At 45.2% G+C, this 20,842-nt stretch overlaps 3 protein-coding genes across 3 annotated transcripts; all 3 read right to left on the bottom strand.

The window, feature by feature from the left end:
- Positions 1 to 570: 570 nt before the first annotated feature.
- Positions 571 to 1,776, bottom strand: LOC6589038 (putative gustatory receptor 22d). The gene is made up of 2 exons (XM_002015314.1): positions 781 to 1,776; positions 571 to 723 (listed from the first exon to the last, which is right to left on the bottom strand). Exons 1-2 carry the CDS (start codon positions 1,774 to 1,776, stop codon positions 571 to 573), a joined length of 1,149 nt encoding a protein of 382 aa, XP_002015350.1.
- A 249-nt stretch (positions 1,777 to 2,025) lies between these two features.
- Positions 2,026 to 3,238, bottom strand: LOC6589039 (putative gustatory receptor 22b). Its single transcript, XM_002015315.1, has 2 exons — positions 2,231 to 3,238; positions 2,026 to 2,178 (listed from the first exon to the last, which is right to left on the bottom strand). Exons 1-2 carry the CDS (start codon positions 3,236 to 3,238, stop codon positions 2,026 to 2,028), a joined length of 1,161 nt encoding a protein of 386 aa, XP_002015351.1.
- Positions 3,239 to 3,395: 157 nt separating this feature from the next.
- Positions 3,396 to 4,632, bottom strand: LOC6589040 (putative gustatory receptor 22a). Its single transcript, XM_002015316.1, has 2 exons — positions 3,625 to 4,632; positions 3,396 to 3,557 (listed from the first exon to the last, which is right to left on the bottom strand). The coding sequence occupies exons 1-2, from the start codon at positions 4,630 to 4,632 to the stop codon at positions 3,396 to 3,398; spliced, it is 1,170 nt and encodes a 389-aa protein (XP_002015352.1).
- Positions 4,633 to 20,842: the final 16,210 nt, after the last annotated feature.

The following is a 20,842-nucleotide window of genomic DNA, read 5'->3' as shown; positions in this document are numbered from 1 at the left end:
GCAAAGCGTATGAAACTGGAAAATCGCAGTCATGGAAATTAGCAGAGCACCGAGCACACACATCCAAAGAAAAGCCAGTACACAACTTGGCCAACAAAGGAAAGTGGAGAGCGGAGAAAATGCACTGCTCATGGGCTGCTCATGTTAGTTTCTGCTTTGTGCACGCTCTTCTCCGCATTGTTCTCTAGAGAAGGAAAGCAGGAAGGGAATCGCCAGAGGACTGCCTTCATGGACTGCCTTAGCTAGCCAAAAAGTACTGAAAGCTGAAAACTCGTTCATTTGTTGGCCTTAATTGCACTGCTTTTCCATGCTTCTCTTTAGACTTTAGACTCTTTTGACTTGTGTTCCTCTTTTTGGCTTCTTACAAAGTGTTCTTTGAAAGGGAGTTTTTCTTTTATTGCTGTCCTGCGGCCATGTTCCGATTTCTTTACATATCCTAGCTTGGGCTCTGATTGCAAGTCATTCACTTTGAGCCAACTTACAGCTTAGGGCTTAGAGTTTATTTCCCGTTGACTGGGGAGGCATAATGCCTGGCTGTTACTTTTAATGATGTGTCCTGCTTAGATGGAATTACAAGTTCATATAATCAAATTGCACCAGGAAAAGCAAGTACAAGACACTCGTGACGAGCATTTGAAAACCCATCTCATAGTTCACGTAGAACAGTCCACAGTGATGGAACCTTAGCCGGCGATGGCTGCAGAATAGAGCAAATTCAGCGAACTGAAATACCAAAGAAAACCTTTAAGGATCAGCACAAAATATTGCCTGCCAACGTACACTTCGTTCCATCTCCTTGTCCAATATCTCCATATCATTAAATAGCTTCAGGATCATGGAGGTTTGCCTGCCAGTCCGCTCTGCCAAATCACACACTGCAATGCTCAACCAAAAGTCCAAGAAATTGTTGATCAGCGCCAGGGGAAACATGATCAACATTACAAAGACGGACATCTTGCTGAGGCTGACGCTGAAGACGATCATGTAGAAGGAGACGATGATGTTGCCGCCCAAAAAGATGGCCATCATCATGGCAGTCTGGTAGTCATAGCAGGCGGTGAGTCGTGTGTTGAGGTCCAGGAGGCGACCGTAGAGTGTGAGGAGGAGGCGGACACGAGAGGAGCTTCCTTCCAGCCTGACCCTTAGTCGATTGGCCAGGTCCAGAAGTTCACGGTTGATGAGCCACACAAAACGGTAGATAAATGCCACACCCAGGTGGAAGTGGATGGCCAGCAGGAAGCTGCCCAGCTTTACCAGGGAAACGGACTCGTTGGGCATTCCCATATGGATGACCAATGTGGATGCCACGCCTCCGATGACGAGCAATCCCTTTTGGATCACATATCGATTGAAGGTTGGGCACTCCACTGAATAATCTTTAAAGTATGTCACCTCCAAATGCAGCAGCTGGTTGTAGATCCTGCACAAGTCTCTGCTCCTCCAGAAGGTTCGCAGATACATCGCGCAGATTGTGATTACGCCGCCAATCCCCAGGAGCAGGCTGATTTGCTTTAACACAAAGTTCCGCTGGAACACGTCCAGCTTGGGGTCATTCGCCATGGATTCACCTTCCCCCCCATGAGGCCGCAGCATCAGGACAACCAGAGTTGCGTTGAAGGCAATACCATAGACCAGGAGCCATTTGGAACGCCGCAATTTTCTTTCCTTCGAGACATACGTAAATGGAAATATTCCAAGAGCCCAGGAACTGTACAGAATCGAATAGAGGATAATATAAACCAACTTATGACGACAGCCTCGATGTGGTCGGAACATCGTAAAGCAACTGTTGACTGCCATCCTACCGGGGGCCCACAAAAAAGCTGAAAATCTATGAAGAGTAGCCACGTATGGACTTGTTGAAATAAACTACTGATGCATGAATGCTTTCCCAAATAAGTAGGGGAAGAAGCACTATCAATATTAATTTTTTATATTTGTAAGATTGTTTCTGTATCAATATTTAATGTGATAAAATCCAGGGATAGGCCTCTGTCCATATTTGTTCATGGACCGTGGACTCTCCTACAAATTCATGAAATCAAACTGCACCAAACACAGCAGATACATGAAGCTGGTGACGATCATCTGAAAACCCGTTTCAGAATTCACTGAGCACAGTCCGTAGAGACCAAATTGAAATCTACGATGACTGCAGAGCCACGTAAACTCATTAATCTGCTGGGTAAAATGGTATAAGATCATTTAGAGTAGGACTTGACTTACTTACACTTCTCTCCAGGTCCTCATCGGTATGCTCGAGGTCGCTGAAGAGCTTCAAGATGGTTGAAGTGTGCCTGCCCGTTCTTTCGGTGAGATCACAGACTGAAATGCTTAGCCAATAGTCCCACACATTCATAATCAAGGAGTATGGGAAGATCGCCAAGGAAATCGAAAGCTGGCCGAGGCTTACGGTGTACACGATCAGGAAGTAGATGACCACAATATTGCCAGCCAGTGCTGATGTCAGGATCAGTGTGATCTGGCCGTTAAATGTGGTCTCCATTTGCTTATGAAGCGCCAAAAGGCGCCCGTATAAAGAGAGGAGTAACCAAATCCGAGAAGAGTCTGACAAAGGGTCGACTCTTAGGCGACTCACTACACCAAGGAGCTGTCGGTTGATAAGCCACACAGAGCGATATATGTAGAGGATGGCGAGGTAGATTTGCGTGACCACCAAATTAACACAGAACTGTGTCAAACAAAGGAGGGCCAGGTATAGGTACGACATAGTGTATTCAGGCATTCCATAGTTCACCACCACCAAGCCCATCAATTCCCCCACAACGGACATACCCTTCTGGATGACATACAAATTGAATTTCGAGGAATCCTCCACATCTAGGCAGCCAAAGTGTCGATGCTCCAGGCCAAGCAGTTCGTTGAAAATACACAGAGCTTGTCCGCTCTTCCAGAAGGAAATGAGTATTATCCCGCAGCTGGCAATTAGGGCGAGGACCCCTATGATAACATTCATCAACCCTAGTAGGTGATTTCGCTGGAAGACCTCCAGACTCTGCGCGGTTTCTTCGCTGTACTCACTAAGGAGCACAACAATGCACAGCAGGAAGAGGTTTATCGCCACGCCATAGACCAGAAGCCATCTGTGCCGCCTCAGCTGCCTCGTCTGCGGGTCGAGGGTGAATGGAAAGAGGCCGAAAGCCCACGAGCCGTACAGTGTTACCTGCAGGACAAGCCGACACAGTTTAGGGGCGAAACCCTCACGTCGCCGCAACATTTCTGACTGCCTACCCCAAATGTAATTTCTGGTGACATTGCCCCGTGTGTTGGCTATGCTATTAATATTTATATCAAAGTTTAACCATCTGGCTGAAAAGCTTTTAAGCTAATTAGAAGAGCAAAAACTGTATTGATATATCGATTGATGGATATTCTTATTTGTACTTCAAGTTCATATAATCGAATTGCACCAGGAAAACAAGATATAAGATATTGGTGATGATCATACGAAAGCCCATCTCGTAGTTCACGTAGAACAGTCCACAGTGGCGAAACCTCAGTCTGCGATGGCTGCAGAACAGAGCAAAGTCCGAGAGCTGCAATACGAATGAAGGACACGGAAACCCTTAAGTATCAACATTAAAGATAGGTCTCATAGCTTACACTTCGTTGCAGTTCTTCGTCCATATCCTCCCCATCATTGTATAGCTTCAGAATGTCAGAAGTCTGTCTGCCGGTGCGCTCTACCAGTTCGCAGAAGGCTATGCTTAGCCAAAGATCATAAAAGTTGATGAGTAGGGCTTGGGGGAATAACAGAAGAATGTCCAGGAGCGAGAACTGATTGATCCATATAATGATGAGCACATGGGCGATCATGATGTTGGCAGACATGAGGGTGACCATGAAGAGGGTCACCGGAATATCATAGATGGCAGCCAGTCGTGAGTTTACTTCCAGGAGGCGACTATACAGCCAGAACAGCAGCTTGATCCGGGCCGGGTCCACCTTCTGGCCCCGCCTTTGTTGATTGGCCAACTCGAGGAGCTGTCCGTTGATGGTCCACACAAAGCGGTAGATGTAGATCACGGCCAGGTGGAAGTGGGTCACGCCGAGGAGCACGCCCACCTGCACCAGGTATATGCAAAAGGCTCTCGTGACCACGAGATTGCTGTCGGGAACTCCAAAGTAGATCAGCAAGGAGGAGCCGACCTCTAATACCACCAGTATGCACTTCTGGATTACATACTTGTCGAACTGGTGGCAGTGCGCTAGGATTAGGTTACTGAAGTGTCGTTTCTCCAGAAGAAAGAGCTCATTTAGGATGGTGACCATTTCCCTGCTCTTCCAAAATATTCCCAGATGCATAGCGACGGCTGTCAGGAAGCTGATAATTTCGACCATATTCTCCACCTGCTGTATAATTGGATTCCGCTCGAACATGTCTATCCTGACGTCCCTGTGGTCTTCTGTGCCCGGTAGCAGCACCACCCCCATCAAGCCCAGGTTCAGGACTAGGCCATAGGATAGGAGCCATCGGGACCGTGTTAACTGCCTCGTCCGGGAGTCGTAGGTGAACGGGAACAGGCCCAGAGCCCAGGACGCGTACAGAGTCGACTTCAGAGTGAAGTGAGCCACTCGCTGGCGATAGCCGCGATGCGGTTGTTGTGGCATTGTTGAAGTTCGAATCCAAATAAAGTGCTGACAGTGCTGAGAAATGTTCGATGTCGAGTGCTGATGATGGGATAGCAAATGAAAGAGATTGATAAGAAAACTATTACACTAAATTAATTTCCCATTTTATTAGTTTCGAGGATAAATTTAATAAAGAGTGATTCATATTCCACATCAGAATATATTTCGAAAACACAGAACATAAAACTGGAGTGGGATTTTTTCCCCGCCATGTCCACTACACCACATTGGGAGATTTCTTGGAGCACACAAGCAGAAACCAAAAGAAGATGATTTCCCTCTCAAGTGGAAAATTGATGGCCTGCACTGCTGTGTAAGTCTCTGAAGTTGTGCAAATTAAATGCCATTCAATTAATATCGCTTTTGACATCTCACATATCAGATGACAATTTTGATGCCTCACTGAGCAGCTGAGATGCGAACAGAGATGAGAGCAGAAGAATGTTAGTTCAGTTAAATCCTCGAAGCTCTTAGAAAATATTCGCTTAATTAGGCTCGATTGATGGCCGGGCTTGAGAGGGCATCCGATGACCTCAGGCTAAGCTGGCGCTCTGCATTTCCCTCGAGAAAAAGAAAAAGTACCCCCCATCGAGACATCCCATCGATGTCACTCGATTGGACTGGTACCTCCTCTGGCCGCTGATGGCTGCAACAAACTTTCAAATGGCTTCAACTTGTTCCCCCGATGCCGATGCGACAACAGTTTTTGACACTGTTGCAAAGTTAACACTTCTTAGCCTGCTCCTGCCCCCTCTTTTTGTGGCAGTTATGTTTGCTGGAAAACTTTTAGCACCTGTCACCTGTAAACGCCGTTTTCCTTTCCTTTCCCGCTTCACTCTTAATTTTGTGTGCTTTTTCCTGCTTTCGAAGTTTGTTTTTGGCAGCATTTCGACGAGTGATAGGCAAGAGGTTTCTCTTCCTCTTGGAACCAGAACCTTTGGTAACATTTTAAGCTGGGTCCACTCCATCGTCAGGGGGAATAGTTAAGTCACATTAAATCGTTGTTTAGTGTTGTCCAAGAGGAATTCAATTAGGATTCAAGTACTCTCCATATTTGCCCTCTGGCCAGTTCATTCAATCCATTATCCAACCGCATACTCATAACAAGTGAGCTGCATCCTGTGCCCAAGGGGGTATCCTTTGAACCATTTGCAATTGGAATTAGTATACGGAGTCTCGGCACGACACAATTGCAGTTTAAATTTTTAATTGCTGACCACAACAAACAAACTGCAAACGGCAGGCGCACCTGCGAGGATCCTTTTGGGCGGAGGACATCCTGCGGCTCATCCAATTTGCATCGCTGCATAATTGGAATGACTTCTGGCAAGGACTTCTATTGCTGGCGTGGGGAAGGAGCCTGAAAATAGCTTCAACCATTCGCATTTGCAGCTTTATTTAACACGAAATGGTCTCCAATTGTGGCTGGTATCTCGCCATCACCTAACTGTGGGAGTCCTCCTTCCACCTCTTAGAAACCACAAAACGATTGCAGCTGAGAGGAGACGTGGAAATGTTTGTGGCCAGAGTTGGTTGAGGGTTCTGCTCCTGTCTCCACCTCATTTATATCTGTTATCTGTCAGATATCTGTTAGCCCCTCTCCATCCTCGTTCTCATCTACGTATAAATCCCTGATTAAACGCAGCATTGAAGCGTCAAACGCACATATCTAGGCACGTCTCTACCTTGGGGTTCCCTTCCTCCGTTGACAATGCTGGCAATAGACTCCTTTTCCGTCCATCTGCAACCCTCTTCCACCCAAGTGCGTGATTTTCTTTTAAATAAGGCGCGAAAAAATACCATCATCTCAAAGGGAAAATAAAATGCGGGAATAAGTTGTCCCGCGTTGCGCATACGCCACGTGAGCCGCCCCCAAGACTGTCGCCTGCAATTAGGCAACGCCGCCCACATAATTACAGGCAGACACGACCCGAAAGGAATATGAATGGAGGATCCCAGGGATTCCCATTCCAATCTCCAACTTTGACTTAAGATAAGAAAGGCCTTCAGCCGGAGAGGGGTGCTCCTCGAGGGTGGGGGTGGGCCAAACCAAAATTAAGTTAATTAGAGAAATTGAGTTAGCAAAGGGTTAGAGGTGGGTGGGGTAGTAGGCGTGGCTATGGAGCAATGTAATACGATTTATAATTCCTTCTTTATTCTTTCCCATTTTTGGCTTAGGATCAACATTTTCTGAGTGATTCGGGGCTTATATTCTCAGAATGTTATTTTTAATGTCCCTGAGCCAAAGAACACCACCAGAGGGGAGCAGTATAATGTCCCTAACCTTTTCCACTGCGTTATTGGAAATGTTTTCTCCTATTGCTGTCGAGTTCTGTTTTGCCATTATCCCAGCTGCTGTACGCCCTGTTCCCTGCTGTTGCTGCTTCCTCCTCTGTAGGGCCAAAGTTTAATGTTTCGCTTGGAAACGGATTCCCGGAGACTGCGGGAAAACTTAACTCTGAAGTCGTTAAAATCAAATGGAAACTGCCTCCTGGAGGGAGTTCTTGTGCTCGTAGCGGAGAAGGACGATCTCTTCAGAGTTGTAGTAGCTAAAAGACATTCCGCCCACTGCTATCGTGCCTCCCCTCTATAGATGGCACTCGAGAAGTGACCTCTTCATAATTTCAGGGATGGGAAATCTCGTCTCAAATGCAATCGGTGCATAAATTTCGCATATCAAAGAAAAGCAAACAGCCACTCCCCTCTTCCCCTTCAAACACAAATGAAGTGCAAAAACGGGGCAAAACGAAGTGGGAAAATATTTGCACAACAAAGTAGCAAAAAGAAAACAAACGAGAAACGTGAAAAATATTTTCACAGTTGGAAAAGTTCCCTCTCTGAAGCGGGAGATGCCAGAAAACTGTTGGAAAAGCGTGAAAAAGTGCGATGGTAAATATTTACGAAATATTTTCGCAGATTCTGCAAATCAAATCAAATTTCTGTCCGCGTGATTTATGATAGGAATGAGGGGGATTTGGAGTGCCACAGCGAAGGCCCCCCTGCAGTTGTTTACTTGGCAAAGGATTGTACGGGACTCCCCCTCCTTATATTCCATCCTGTTGGGATCTCCACATTCTGCAATCCCCTCTGCAAACAATGCAATTTGCAGGTGTATTTTTTTTCCCCCGGTAAGCCCCTTTTTACTCGTGTGGGAAATCTGATGGCAAGGCGTACAGTCCGACACGGAAAACTCTCAGAAATTGACTTACAAAGGAGAAAAGCGACTGTGGGTGACGGGTCAGGGGGAAATTAGCTCTGCTGCAGTGAAGTAAATTGCAAATTTCAGGGCGGAAATTGAAAATTTATTGGCAAAAGAAAAAGTTGTTAACGGTTGTCCCCTCCTCCTTCCACTCTTACTGCTGCTCCTTGAACTTACTCTGTCTCTTGGGTGTTTCTCCACCTTCACTTGGGAGAAGTCTCCCAGAGATCGTTCAGAGAGAGATGAGCGAGTGCAGCAGTTGCGGGAATTGATGATCCGGGCTGTCAGGAGACAAAGTGCCAACATTTTGCACCGCTATCAAACGACAGAGAGAGTTCTCCTCCCTCTATGCAGGACATTAAAAATTTGTTTTGCCTGTTTACTTGGCTCTAAAGATTCCCATCATATTCCTGCCTTCCTCCCAGTTCGTCCTCCCCTTGGGGCCATTTTTCATGCTTTCTTTCGACCGCCGCAAAGCATGCAACACATGCAGCTGAGAGCTGGGAAAGTTGAGCGAAAAGTTTGCCACTCCTCCATCTCTGAGGGGGGAGAAACCTCTCCCATAATAAGTTACACTTAGCATTTCCTCTACCCCTGCCCCTGCCCCCCTCCCTTCTGAGTGCATTTTTTACCTTTTATCATTATTTGTTCGCACATTTTCCTTGCTTTTTCCAAATGAAGCTTTCCATCGAGATGACGCGGGGATGATGATTGCTTTGGTCTATGCAAAGTGACTCAATTTGGGTTCATGTATCCATTAGATACCCCCCACTCTCTAGTATCCCTACGATGCGCCACTTGCTGCGTATAAAATATTTTGCAGATAATAAAAGCTGCGAGAAAAAACCCAGAATTTATGCTCTGTGAAAACTCGTAAATTTTCAATGTTCGTGATGATAAAAATCGGCCATGAAAACGCAGCAAAGAAATAGAAATATATAGAACCTCTCCTTGTTGTTTTTCGGAGAGTGTTTTATGCGCAGAGACGGGGACTCTAACTAGAGAAGAGAGAGGAAGAACCATAAATGGATCCTATATATTTATGGGAACTCTGGTGGATAATTTGGCAATTGCTGGGTGGTTCATTTCGATGATTGCAGATGAGCAATGAATCCTCGAATGGCGAACTATTTCTATATAAGAGATGACTCTCGTTAATCCTGAAATTCCCCCAGCTAGACACCCTCTCTGAGCCCCTTTTTCCCGTGGAAAACTTCCTTTAATTTCCGCTGCAATAAATTTCCGAGAAAAATTCATTTGAAATGGCCAAAGATAAACAGAAATCGAAGTTTTCTCCCTCTCCTCCCTACATTTTCAACAGCAATTTAAAGACAATTAACAGGCGACAGGAAGTGCGACGAAGAATAGAGAAAAGTTCAACAGAAAAGAAGAGACAGGGATAAAGAGAATGTGGAGAAACATGGCCGAAAAAAGATAAATAATTTAAAAGAAAATACAACAAAATGAGGGCAGGAGAGAGAGGCGGAGAAATCGAAGCGAAGGTCATTCCGGGTCAGCGAATAAAATTCCACCAAAAGTTCTCCCTTGAAGAAGTCCAATAGCCAAGGACCTGAGGAAGAGTCCTGTAGAATGGAATTAATAGCAGAGAAATTTAATTTTATGACACGGAATTTCATGGCTCTGCTCTGCTCTCAGCGGCGCTTAAAGAGGAATAAAACTGGAGAACTCCCAGAAATTCGGTCGCCGGTTTGGAGCGCCGTGAAAATGAATTGCTGATGATTTTTATTGAGACTCGAATTAAAAGCGATGAAAATGTGATGGAAAATGAGATGAAACCCCACTCCAAACTTGTTGTTCTCTCTCCAATGTAGTGTGCCACAAAGGAAGAGGCCTTTTCCCCTTCATTTTCATCCCCCCTCCTCTATGAGCACAAAAACAACAACCAACATTTTCGCTGTTCAACGGGTACGTGAATCATTCCAGGAGGAGGAGCGGACGCAGGAGGAGAGGTGCAACATTTTGTGGCACACGCAAGCGGAGCTCGGATTTTCCTCTTTTCATTGTTGCTTTTGGAGGTTGGATTGAGAGGAAGAGGGTGGCAGCAGGTCAAAGGGCGTTGCATGTGTGCTCTGGAAATATTTGAACAATTAACTTTTGCTTTTTTGTTGGCGGCCGCTGGCGGAAATTTGTGTGGTTTTTTCCGGTGGACACCTCTTTTATTTCCATTCGAAATGCCACCAGAATCCACAGCAGAAACAACAGCAACATCCATCACAAGAAAAACGGCAACAAAGTGGAATTAATTATGCAATTTGGAGGTGAGAAGGAGCATAGGGAAATGAGAAAATTACCCATTATGTTTGTGGAATGATGAAACATTGAAAATACTTGCCTCAATGAAAAGGAGATGCATTATGCATTATAGAAGGATGGGGTCAGTTGGCCTAAAAAGGGTGCAGCGATTGGCGCCGGGGAACAGCGGCAACAACAGGACAATATCAACGGCAGAACACCAGAGCAGCAGAGCATCACCAGAGCAGCACACCAACAGCAGATCGGAAGCAACAGCAGAAGGAGAACAACAGCAGAGAAGAAGAGGAATCGCAGCAGTCAGCACTAGTATAGGCAGAAATCAGCCGCGATCGAGCCGTGCCTTTAACGTTGACTGCTGCTGCACTTTTCAGTCGACCGCGATCTTCTGTTATCAATAAACATTTACATAATTAAACAATGTCTTACATGTATGTAGAGGAGACTTTGTCACCACAGAAATGTTGGTCATTTGATAATTTGGTTAATCTTTACAGAGATTTCGCTTCTTACATTGTTGCAGGGATCAATCAGGAATATGAAGAGTCATCAATCCTAAAATATATCCTATTTTGTTATCCTTTATGTTTCTAACGGCAAGACTACAGAATGTTTTCTTTCGCCATGTTCATAAGGTCTGTAGCAACTCCACCAACTTTTGAAGAGGATGTTTTTCCAACTGACATTTCCATCTTCATTTTCCATGCATCGCTTCGCCTTTAGCCACACTCCTATCTCCCATTCAGGACACTTGCCATATCTCCCCTCTCCTCTTCTCACTCTGTCTCTCTCTTTATATCTTTCCATGTGTGAGAATGTATCTGTATCTCAGTGTGGGTTCGGGTTAACATCAAGTTCATAAAAATATCTGCCATAATTGCAGCTAAGTCAGCAAATGTTGACTACTATCCTGACACTGCCTCACATCTCCCCTTCCCCGTCTGGAGTCATTCGCCTCACTGCCTGCCACACTCCCCGCTGCCCACTAACCTCTCTCCCCGTCGTCTTCATTGTTGCTGCTCCCTTTTCCCACCTCCTGGCTCCCGTCTAGCCGCATTTTCCTTTCAGTTGCGTTTTCCTTTGGTTGAATATGATATGAAAGGATTCACACAAGCATCGCAGGAAGTACAGTTTCAGGACAGTCGGAAAGGGGCGAGGGGGAGGGGGGAATAGTTTAAGGGATAAAGACAGGGAGAGGGATGAATGGGAGCACTTAGTTTTATGATTCCACATTCAGAGCTACTGTTCCATGTGGCAGAAGCAAATGAAGCCAAAGCAAACTGATTCGAGGAGAATCGCATGGAGAGAAACGCATTTCATTTACTCTGAAGATGCTTCTTTCCTTGGATGTGTATGATTTGAATGGAAGTGCGATCATGTATCGATCTCTATATGCAGCATCACTTAGAACCCATTTTATTCCTTTCTGCGACACTCTCCCTCCTTCAACATTCAATTATGTGCCGTTTGGGGACTCCCCCGAAATGCAAATCAAAATGGGAGGCAATAAAAGTCACTCTCAAGTTGTAAACAAGATGGGGCAAGTGTCTCCTCCAACTCCTCTCTCACCGTCATTATTCGCCAGACAAAGCAAGCGAGACAGAAAGAGTTCAGAGAAAAGAGAAATATATTTATTCTTTACCTTCTCTCTCTCTTCTGTGCCTACTCCTGTCAACGCTCCCTGCTCCTTTTTTATAAAGCCCCATCAAAAGGGGGAGGCAACTGCAAAAGGCGTGGCTGATTGCAGTTACATCGGAGGGAAGAAAAGGGAGATCCGAAGACACAGGCCAAAGGGGGCCAAGAGGAAGGCATTTGAATATTTCCCAAGCTGCATTTCACTTCTTCTTTCTCCCCCACTCTTTGGCACTCACTTTGTTGCATTTCCCTTCCAGTTTGGAAAAGTTTTCTTTGTTTTTGCAACAAATTGCGGCAGCTTTTCATGTTCCTTTTCATTTGCTTCGTTTACCCCGCTCCACCTCCGCCTTCACCCCTTTTTGCCACCTCCGCCTCATTTGGCCAGCTCCAAATATTTATCCTGGACAAAGTTGGCTGCATATTCAATCGGGGATTCCCTTCATGAGACTCTGGTGCTCTCTCCAGAGGAGAATCGATGGGGGATGGATCCTCCGACTCATAATTGACAGCTTCATTTCCCATTTTCCGTTTGGCAGCTCCAATGAGGCGCACCATTTGATTGTTCTGCTTTCCCTCGTTAGCATTGCTTACATTTCCAGTCGATTTCCATTTCTGTTTCAATTCGAATTAGAATTACATCATTTACAGCATTTGGAATGTGTTCCATGTGGATGCCTCATTAGCCAGCCTGTGGGTTCGCTAGCCCTTAATCAATTGGAACTGTTTTTATACATTTTTCTATACATTTTGACCCACTTTGGATCCCTTTTCCCTTATCCATTTCTGGTTCGACTGCAGTTGAAGTTGAACCTGGGGAAAACATTTGCAAATTATTTGTATTTTCAATTAAACTCTCGAATATTTAGCTCTACAAATGCAGACCCCACATCGGATAGGGTACTCCATCAACATCCTGTAACTGTGACTGCTCCCCCTCCCTCCTTCCTCACTTCCTGTCAGCGTTGCATGTTCTTCTGTCCGTTATCGGAGCTTCCGCTTCTGCTTTGTTTCCTCTCCCATCGCCACTTCCCCTGCCCTTCCGGAACTGAATCCCTCCGAAAGTGTTTATCATTAGTTCACATGACTTGCCCAGTCCCACCAGGAACACCATGTTCCCTCCTTCCCTAGTCTCCTTTACATTTGCGTAGTCATACAATATTAATTAGGAACCTCTTCACACATTTCCCAGAGAAAACTGAAAACGAGAAAGTGTTCCACCCGGCTCGACAGCCTCGACAGCAGTAGGAATGAGAAACCGTCTTAAATTACTCATACGCTACCGGCACCCATTAATTTCCGTAATGTGCTGCATCCAATCCAGCGTTCCAGCGCCTGCAGCGGCTCTAATTTTAATCACATTTGGATCCCCTCCTCCTATGAATTGAGGCTCGAGACTCCATTTGGCCTGATTTGGGGTCGAAGTGATATATTTTCTTTTGATGAGGTGAAAAAAGGGCGAAAGTCAAGGCGATGGTACGACAAGGTTTGATGGAAAAGCTCTATGATTGAGAGAAGAAAACAATTCTGAAGCAGATTTATTGCGACTTATTGCGATTTATCAGGGAGAGAGACCTCTCAACTTGTAGGAGTTGCCAAATGGTGAATAAGAAACAAGAAAAAAAAGAAATAGAGAAATGATTAAGATGCGGTAAAGAGAGAAAGAAAATAGGCAGAGGAAAGGGCAATTGAAACTGAAATATAGACAGGAAAACTCTGCCATTTCTCCATTTTATCATCCTTCGCTCCAACGTATAAATTTCTCTCCAGTGGGTCGTGGAGAAGTTTTCAACTTGCGATGAAATTGCATTTAATTAACATTCAGTCACACTTCCTCAACCTCCTTCTCCTTTCGCATGAAATAACTCTGGAAGATGAGGGAGAGAGAGGTTCTCCTCTTATATAGTTTCATTGCAACAGTCGCAGTTGGGAAATGTAAAGGAGAAGGAGTTGGCCTTCTCCCTGTACATTTCCAGACTTCGATTCCTTAATTCCATTCCACGCAATCTGTAAATCGAAACATTTATATCTTCATTATGGCAGCTCCAGCTCCGTTCTGTCCATCATCTGATCTTCTGGACAGAAGGCGTGGAGTCGTGGCATATCGTTTGCCATCCGCCTTCTTTTACTCTCCAGCTCTCGCCACCCATCCCTGCTGTTTCCCCATCTCTGATGACATTTCACTTTACATGGCCTTTACTTGCTTGGCTTTAAATTTTCTCGGTTTATTCTGTTTTCCTCTTTTTAATTGAAAGAAGGGAAGATTTTAACGAATTTATCGATGGATGGATGACATCCTCCTCTGCTACCTCCCATTTCCCACCCTTCCATTACCCTACCCGTGCATTGATGTGGGCTTGGTCGGTTTGCCTTGTAACATATTTTATGCATGCCCCACTGGGCGCTCACTGAACAATTCTCCGAGCAGCAGAGCAAACGGGAGAATGGGACTGAGACTGAGACTGGGGGATATGAAATATATCTCCATCGCATTTGCATGGATTCTGTGCAAAGTCGCGGCAAGTGGCTCAGTGGGGCAGGGGCAGGTACAAGTGTGGCATATGCAAATAATGATGCCATTCAGGAGAGTTGTCCTTTTCCCGGGTTCTGGTCGCTGTGTTGTGTCTCCCTTCTCGGAGGATATTAACCAACTGGAAGATAAACAGCTACAACAAGTGCATCAGTTTTGCCCCTCTCCCTGCTCACTATATTCCCCCGCTATCCATCCATCCTTCCATAAATCATGCAGCACCTTCGACCCATTCTGTGAAGTTCTCCGAGTCTGTCGCACAATTGAGCGCCGCAAGACGTGACTTTGAAGCTGTTGCAACTTGAATTTCCCCTCTGGCCTCCTGTTAACCTCTCGAGAACTGAGATATGTTTCCTTGCCTCGTTGCCCACCTTCTCCCGGACTTCCATCCATACTCCGATGCTGTACTCCTTCTCCATAGCCAACATTAGCATCTCAAACAAGGCAAAACATTCAAATTTATGTGACCCCAGACCCAACCCTACGTTGAAGGCACATCCGAGTGGGAGAATGAGTAGTTGCATGGAGAGGGAGAGCGGAAAGGAGAACCACAACTAGTCATGCATTGGGGTCAGGCCATTTCAGGAGAGGAATGTTCAGGGAGAAGCATGGAGGCATCACGCTTTCCTTGGCAGAACCGCGGGCATGCGTGGGGCGGAATATCGTGAGGATTTTCCACTCTATTTAAGAGTTTCCATTTGCATTTGTAGGCCAAGAAAATTCCGAAAGAAAAACAATACGGGAAATGAATTAGAAATGGAAAGTGTGAAGTGGGGACATCTCCTCTGCCTCTGTGGCATAGTTTCTTTCATAGAAATACTTTCCCAGTCTGCTACTCCCATTCCCATTCCAATTTCCATTTAAGTTTCTTCATCTGTGAGTTCAAGGACAGGACGAAACCTTGAACTCTGCTGGAGTGAAGGCAGAGGATGGGGAATACATTCCTCGAATTTGTCCGAACTTGTCTCGGACCGAAAACTCATTAAAAATTGTGAGAGCAGAAGCAGAACGGCAACCGAAAGCAGTTCCCAATCAGATGGAAAAGCTTTTCCCCTGGGGAGCATGCGATGTGGACACCGCTGCGTATGAGTAACCCCATGTACCATTGCAACAAGATTGGGCTAAGCTCGGGATAACAAATTATTGTAACCATCCACTCCCAGAGGATTATCAAATGGTTTATCTGAATAAAATCTCATGATTTCGAGCTCTCTATTCAATCTACCTTAAAACAAATTAAGTAAATCGATCAAATCTTTTGTTCCACATCTGACATGGACGTCCTTCTCTTGGATGTTCCATTGCCCAGCTCGGATTTCATCTCAATTTGGATGCCTTTCATCATCCGATGCCTGGAAAATGGTTTGTTTGCTATCTCGCTGGAACTCGCTTTGGCCCAAAGGAAAACGTATGGCGTGGAAAAATGTTCCAATCAACTGAATTCAGCTGCACGCTGCCGCTCTGCCATCTCTATTCCTATCCCTCTCTCATCCGCCACCGCCCCCGTCCTCGTCGAAAATGCGGGCAATAATGAAAGTGCTGACAATGTGAACCGAGCCCAGGCCCCAAATTGCAGCTGCACCTTGTCGGCTTCCTGCACAATCCGCCCCCTGCCACTCCCCTGATCCCTGATACGGAACCGGAGCCCCATCCATGGCGACCACAGCTCCCTTCAGTTTAGCAAAGGACGAGTCCGGAGCCGGACCACAGCCAGGACGAGGACGGGAATGCGAATGAGGAGCAGCGCTGACGTTCTGCGTGCACGGAATTTTAAATGGGTGCCAAAAACAGTCAGCTCCATCTATCATGGATGGTGGGGCATGGCAGCAGATCCATCGTGGGAAGAGAGAGGACATTCTTCGTTGCACTTTGACCTGCATCTGCTCATTAAATTTTGGCGTTGTCTGCGGATTGCTGTTGGATATTCTCAACGACAAACAAAATAACATACATATTTTGTGGGTGAGTCCTGTGTTGGCATTGGGATCCCCATCTAAGTGCCAGGTAAAACTTTATACCAAGGCCTCAAACTCAATAACCTGTTTGATGCTCAGTTTGGGCCAAGTTCGTAATTGGATTTAAGTGTTGTCAGAGGGGGATGACTGGGAGAGCTCCATGTTGAACACACCATACCATGTGGCTTTTCCTGAGAACAAAAATACGCTCACGAAAAGCAATTGACCCAGAAATTCATCTCCTGCTACCTTTCAACATTGTCCTTTTTTTCTGCCTCTTTCAACCACAAAATCGAAGCCCAAACAGAGCGAGAAATCAATATGAAGGACTCGCAAAGGGAGCTCCAAGGGATGCTGCCTGCCCCTTCGACCACACCGCACGCAACAAATGTTGCCAGACAACGGTGGCATGCCGCCAGCAACATTCTATCTGTGTCTCTTTCAATGGGAGTGTCTCTCTGATAATTCGGAGAAGGAGCTTTCACTCTCATTTATCCTCTCTCCTGCTGTTGCCATAAATTTGTTGGCTGAGGATGCCCGACATCCGTTCGAGGGCCACCATTTGGGGGAGGTCAGTAGTCCTTTCAGTGGCCCTCCGAAAGGAGTCTGCCGCGAGTCGAGGGCTCTGTCCGAAATGCTCTTATTATTCATATCAACGATTCGCACATTAATGGTGGAATGGAAGGAAATTTAAATATATTTTGTTTAGAGAATGGGATTGCTTGCCCATCGGTGCCTCAAGATAACAAAAGTCTCAATTTAATTGTCAATTAGAAATGGTGGGATGAAAAGTAGATGAGTATGAGAATGAGTCGAGTGGATCCTGACATCAATCAATGTTCGATTTGCCTTTACATCAGCTGCTCGAATCCCATCCTATCCCATCCATGGACAGGCATCCCGATCCCCTTCCATACCAGGAGACAGTTTCCTTTAAATCCCGATGAAGATGGAAGATTGAAGAGATTCTGTCTGAGCTTGGGGCAAACTTTTAATTGATTTGTGTGGCAGGAAAACTTCTTCCGCTCTCTTTCTCTCTGCTTTCCTTTTGTTGTCTGTCGTCGAACAATATTGTTCAACATTTCTGTTAATTTGTTTGCCCCCGAATAGAAGAGATGCAGAAGCAGACAAAGAATCCACAGACAAACAGAAGGAAAACTGCGCAATTTCCATGTTTATTTCCCTGGGAAGTACTCCGGGAAAACACGAAAGCCCCAATGAAAACTCCGCTACACACAGACCTTTGTGGTTCTTTTGCTTTGGTTCTTTGATTCCTAGAATCCGCAGAGCAAACGGAATATTCAATTGAAATATTTTTGGGATCGGAAAAGTGAAATGCGGGGATGCTCTACATAGGATTAGGATAGGATTTCCGCAAACACATCTCTCTTTATTGGCAAACTTTCCAATGCAAAACATTCTCGTATCACGGGAATATTTATAGTTCAATTTATACCATTTTGGGCTGATAGTTTCTTAACTTTTTAATTGTTTCTCAAGTTCTGAGATGTAAATTAATTTGGTAATTGTATTTAATATTTTGCCTATCCTGTCTCTCTTTCCCTCTCCTTTCTTTGAGACTGCCACAAAAAATTTCCAACTTTTAGTTTGATTTTTAGCCAAAGTTTTACTTCCTCTCCAAGCGGAAACAGAACTTATCGAGTAAATAAATATTTTCATTTGCCTGGAAAAATATTTACAGGAAAATCTGAATGAAAACAGGAGAAAGGAAATGTGCAGAATTTATTTTTGTTTATTTTTTAAGGATAAGAAGGAAGAATGGCTTAAATACACGAGAGGGATATGAAATGCTGCTACTATTGGGAAATATTTATTGCTCATGTCACAAATATTTTTTAAAATCGCTATTGCTGTTCTTTTGATATTCCTTTGAGCAGCTTAGAGCAGAGGTTTCTCTTTGAATTGCCTCTTCATTCGGGGTCACTTTCCATCATTTGTATCGGTTTTCCGACGGGACAGACAAAGGAACACTCTGCACAAAGTAGCGGATGAAAAAAAAGTTTGCGATAAATGGAAACAAAGTCAGCAGTAATTTTCCCTTCTCCGTTTCTTCTTGGTCCCTTTTCACTTTTTTAATACTTTTCCCCATCCCCGAATTTGAGGTCGCGTCACAGTTTTTTTCCTTCAACAGATTTGTGGGATTTCCCCGAATGGAAAAACAAAGTTCCTGCTTCCTCTTCTTAATTATGAAATGCACGAGGGGAGCCGGCAGTTTTCAATTGTGTTCCTCCTGCAGCTTCCCCTCTAACAACAAATCTGTCAGGCAGCCGACGAGCCAACATTTGTGGCTCTGCCAAAGATTTCCCTTCACTTTAACACATTTTGGCCTCGTCCGGGGAGTAGGAGTGGAATGAGGCTGCGGAAAGAGGAGCGGAGTACTGCCAATCCCTTGACTTTCTCGCGATTCCCTCCGCCATCTCCGATAGGGGAACCGTTTGGGGCCTCCTCCTGCGACAGTGAAGGACGCATCGTAATTGCTTTTGTATGCTGAGAGGAGGGCTTACAGCGATGTGGGTCGGAGACAAAGGGCCTCTAAGCCGAAAGGTAACTGTTGTGGTTCCTGTGGAGGGGTGGTAGTGGGTGACTGACTCTTACCTCGTCCCCCGTGTCATCCATTGGGTACTTTCAGCTACCAAATAATATGCAGCAGCCAAAAACAAGAAAGCCACAGAAAAGGAAGCGAAAAATTTCCGCTAAAAGGAAGCAGCACACACACACACACACACGCTCACCAACACATTAGCACAATCACACACGCACAGAAGGAGATATAAAGAGGAGCATTAACATCCCAGAGAAAAAGTTGAATTAAATTATGAGTCTGCGGCGAAATAAATTTGAAAGCATGAAAATTTAAATAATGCGCCATAAACCGCATTTGTGTTGGTGTGTGTTTCCTGTATGTGTGTGCGTGTTTATGTATGGCGTCTCTGCATGCGTGTAAGTAAGGGTATTCCAAATTTGATGCTAAGTTGCTGTTGCTGTGGCATTCAGAGTAAATTGTTACCATTTACACGATACTTGAGCACGAAACGAATCGTCCTCCCCATTCGCATGCCCATTCCATACCTTCTGCTTTCTCTGCGTGTAATTTCTCTTCTCTACAAATGAGAGAATAGAACCGTCTTGAATCCGAATGTCTCTCTGGGCAAACTTTGCTCATCAGTCCGCGTAATTTCGCGGTGCAAGTTTCAAATTTGTCTGCGGTTCCTTCCACTCCCACCTCCCACTTCCTATCCAAGTTCCAGAATCCTTCGGATAGATGCCCCTAAATGGAGCTGGGAAACTGCCTCTGGCCGAAACTCAAAACGTTGACAATCTGCTGCTCAGGTTGTCCCAGAGAAGGGAAGTGAATGTGGAAGAAGCATGGGGCACAGGGCTTGGGGCATGGGGCCAGTAGTAATCACCGTCTGGGTTCTTTTGAATCACAAATTAGTTTTCATCAGGCTCAAGCTCAAGTGCCATCAGTTCCAGTTCTACTCGTAGTTTAGTGTAGTTGCGTCGAAAGTTTTCAAATGAACTAAGGCTGGTTCAGTGCCAGGAAAGGAAATGTTATGGGAGGGATAATGCCCAGGGGTCAGGTGGAGACTGAAGCTCCCTGCATGCATACATAAGTCGAATGAATTCAGAAGGATTTCCAGCCTCGTTTGCTTTTGTCTGTGCTACCTGCCTAAGATAGTTAAGTAAAACATCGGGCAGATCCAACTATAGCTCTTATGCAGCTCTCTCTGCAGATATTATCTGTGTTCTCCACTAAGATCATGGAATAATCGAATCAAAAATTTGGAAAATTTCCATCCAGCCTCAACATTCCCCTTATGCTCTATTGGTGCAGTCTATCCTTAAATAGTCCACAATTTGTACTTTTAAGAGTATAAATCTGTCTCTGAGTTTGTTTTGACTGCGTTGCTTCCTTACTTCCTGTTCGAATTTATAATTCAGCCGAATTCTCATTCCGATTTGCATGCGAGTTTCCCATGAATGTTTCCATTTCCCATATTAATTTCATATTTACTCCCTCCACACTCGCTCTTCCTCTTTCCTCTGCCCATATTTTCTCCCTCCCATCGGTCTCGTTACTCATCTCCTTGTGCTGCTGCTCCTGCTGTTTCGCCGTAATCTTGTAAATTATTTTGGCCGAAGGCCAAGAAACTGAATTCGGAATTCAGAAACGAATTAAATTGGCAGCCTCAGTGGCTCGTCCCCACTACAGCCTGCTCCTCCCCACGGTTCTGGTTGAAAGACATTCTGAGCATTCGACCTTCTTTTAATTTCGTTGAAATGTCGCGTGCATCTGAATTCTTCTTCCGTATTTTCATGACTCTCTCCCTGAGGGAAGAATTGGCAATAATAAAGTCGCATCAGGTCCTGAAAGCGCCTATCCCTATTGAGTATGGACGGCAGGCATTGTTAGAGAGGGGAGGAATGGCAGGGCAGAGCAGGGCACGGTTTGGCATCCTTCATGCAAAATTTGTAGTTTCTGCTTGTCCTTCGCTTTACGCGTCGCTCCGCTTGGGTGTTGTCGAGCCAAAAATGTTTTACGGCTACGTGAGGAACAAGTCTTCCATGTGGTTCTCGCAT

This window comes from Drosophila persimilis, unplaced genomic scaffold (genome assembly GCF_003286085.1).
Source record: "Drosophila persimilis strain 14011-0111.01,24,50 unplaced genomic scaffold, DperRS2 tig00000191-arrow-pilon, whole genome shotgun sequence".
Classification (NCBI taxonomy): Eukaryota; Metazoa; Arthropoda; class Insecta; order Diptera; family Drosophilidae; genus Drosophila; species Drosophila persimilis.
Note: the sequence above shows the minus strand (reverse complement) of the source record. Positions and strands in the feature narration are given on the sequence as shown.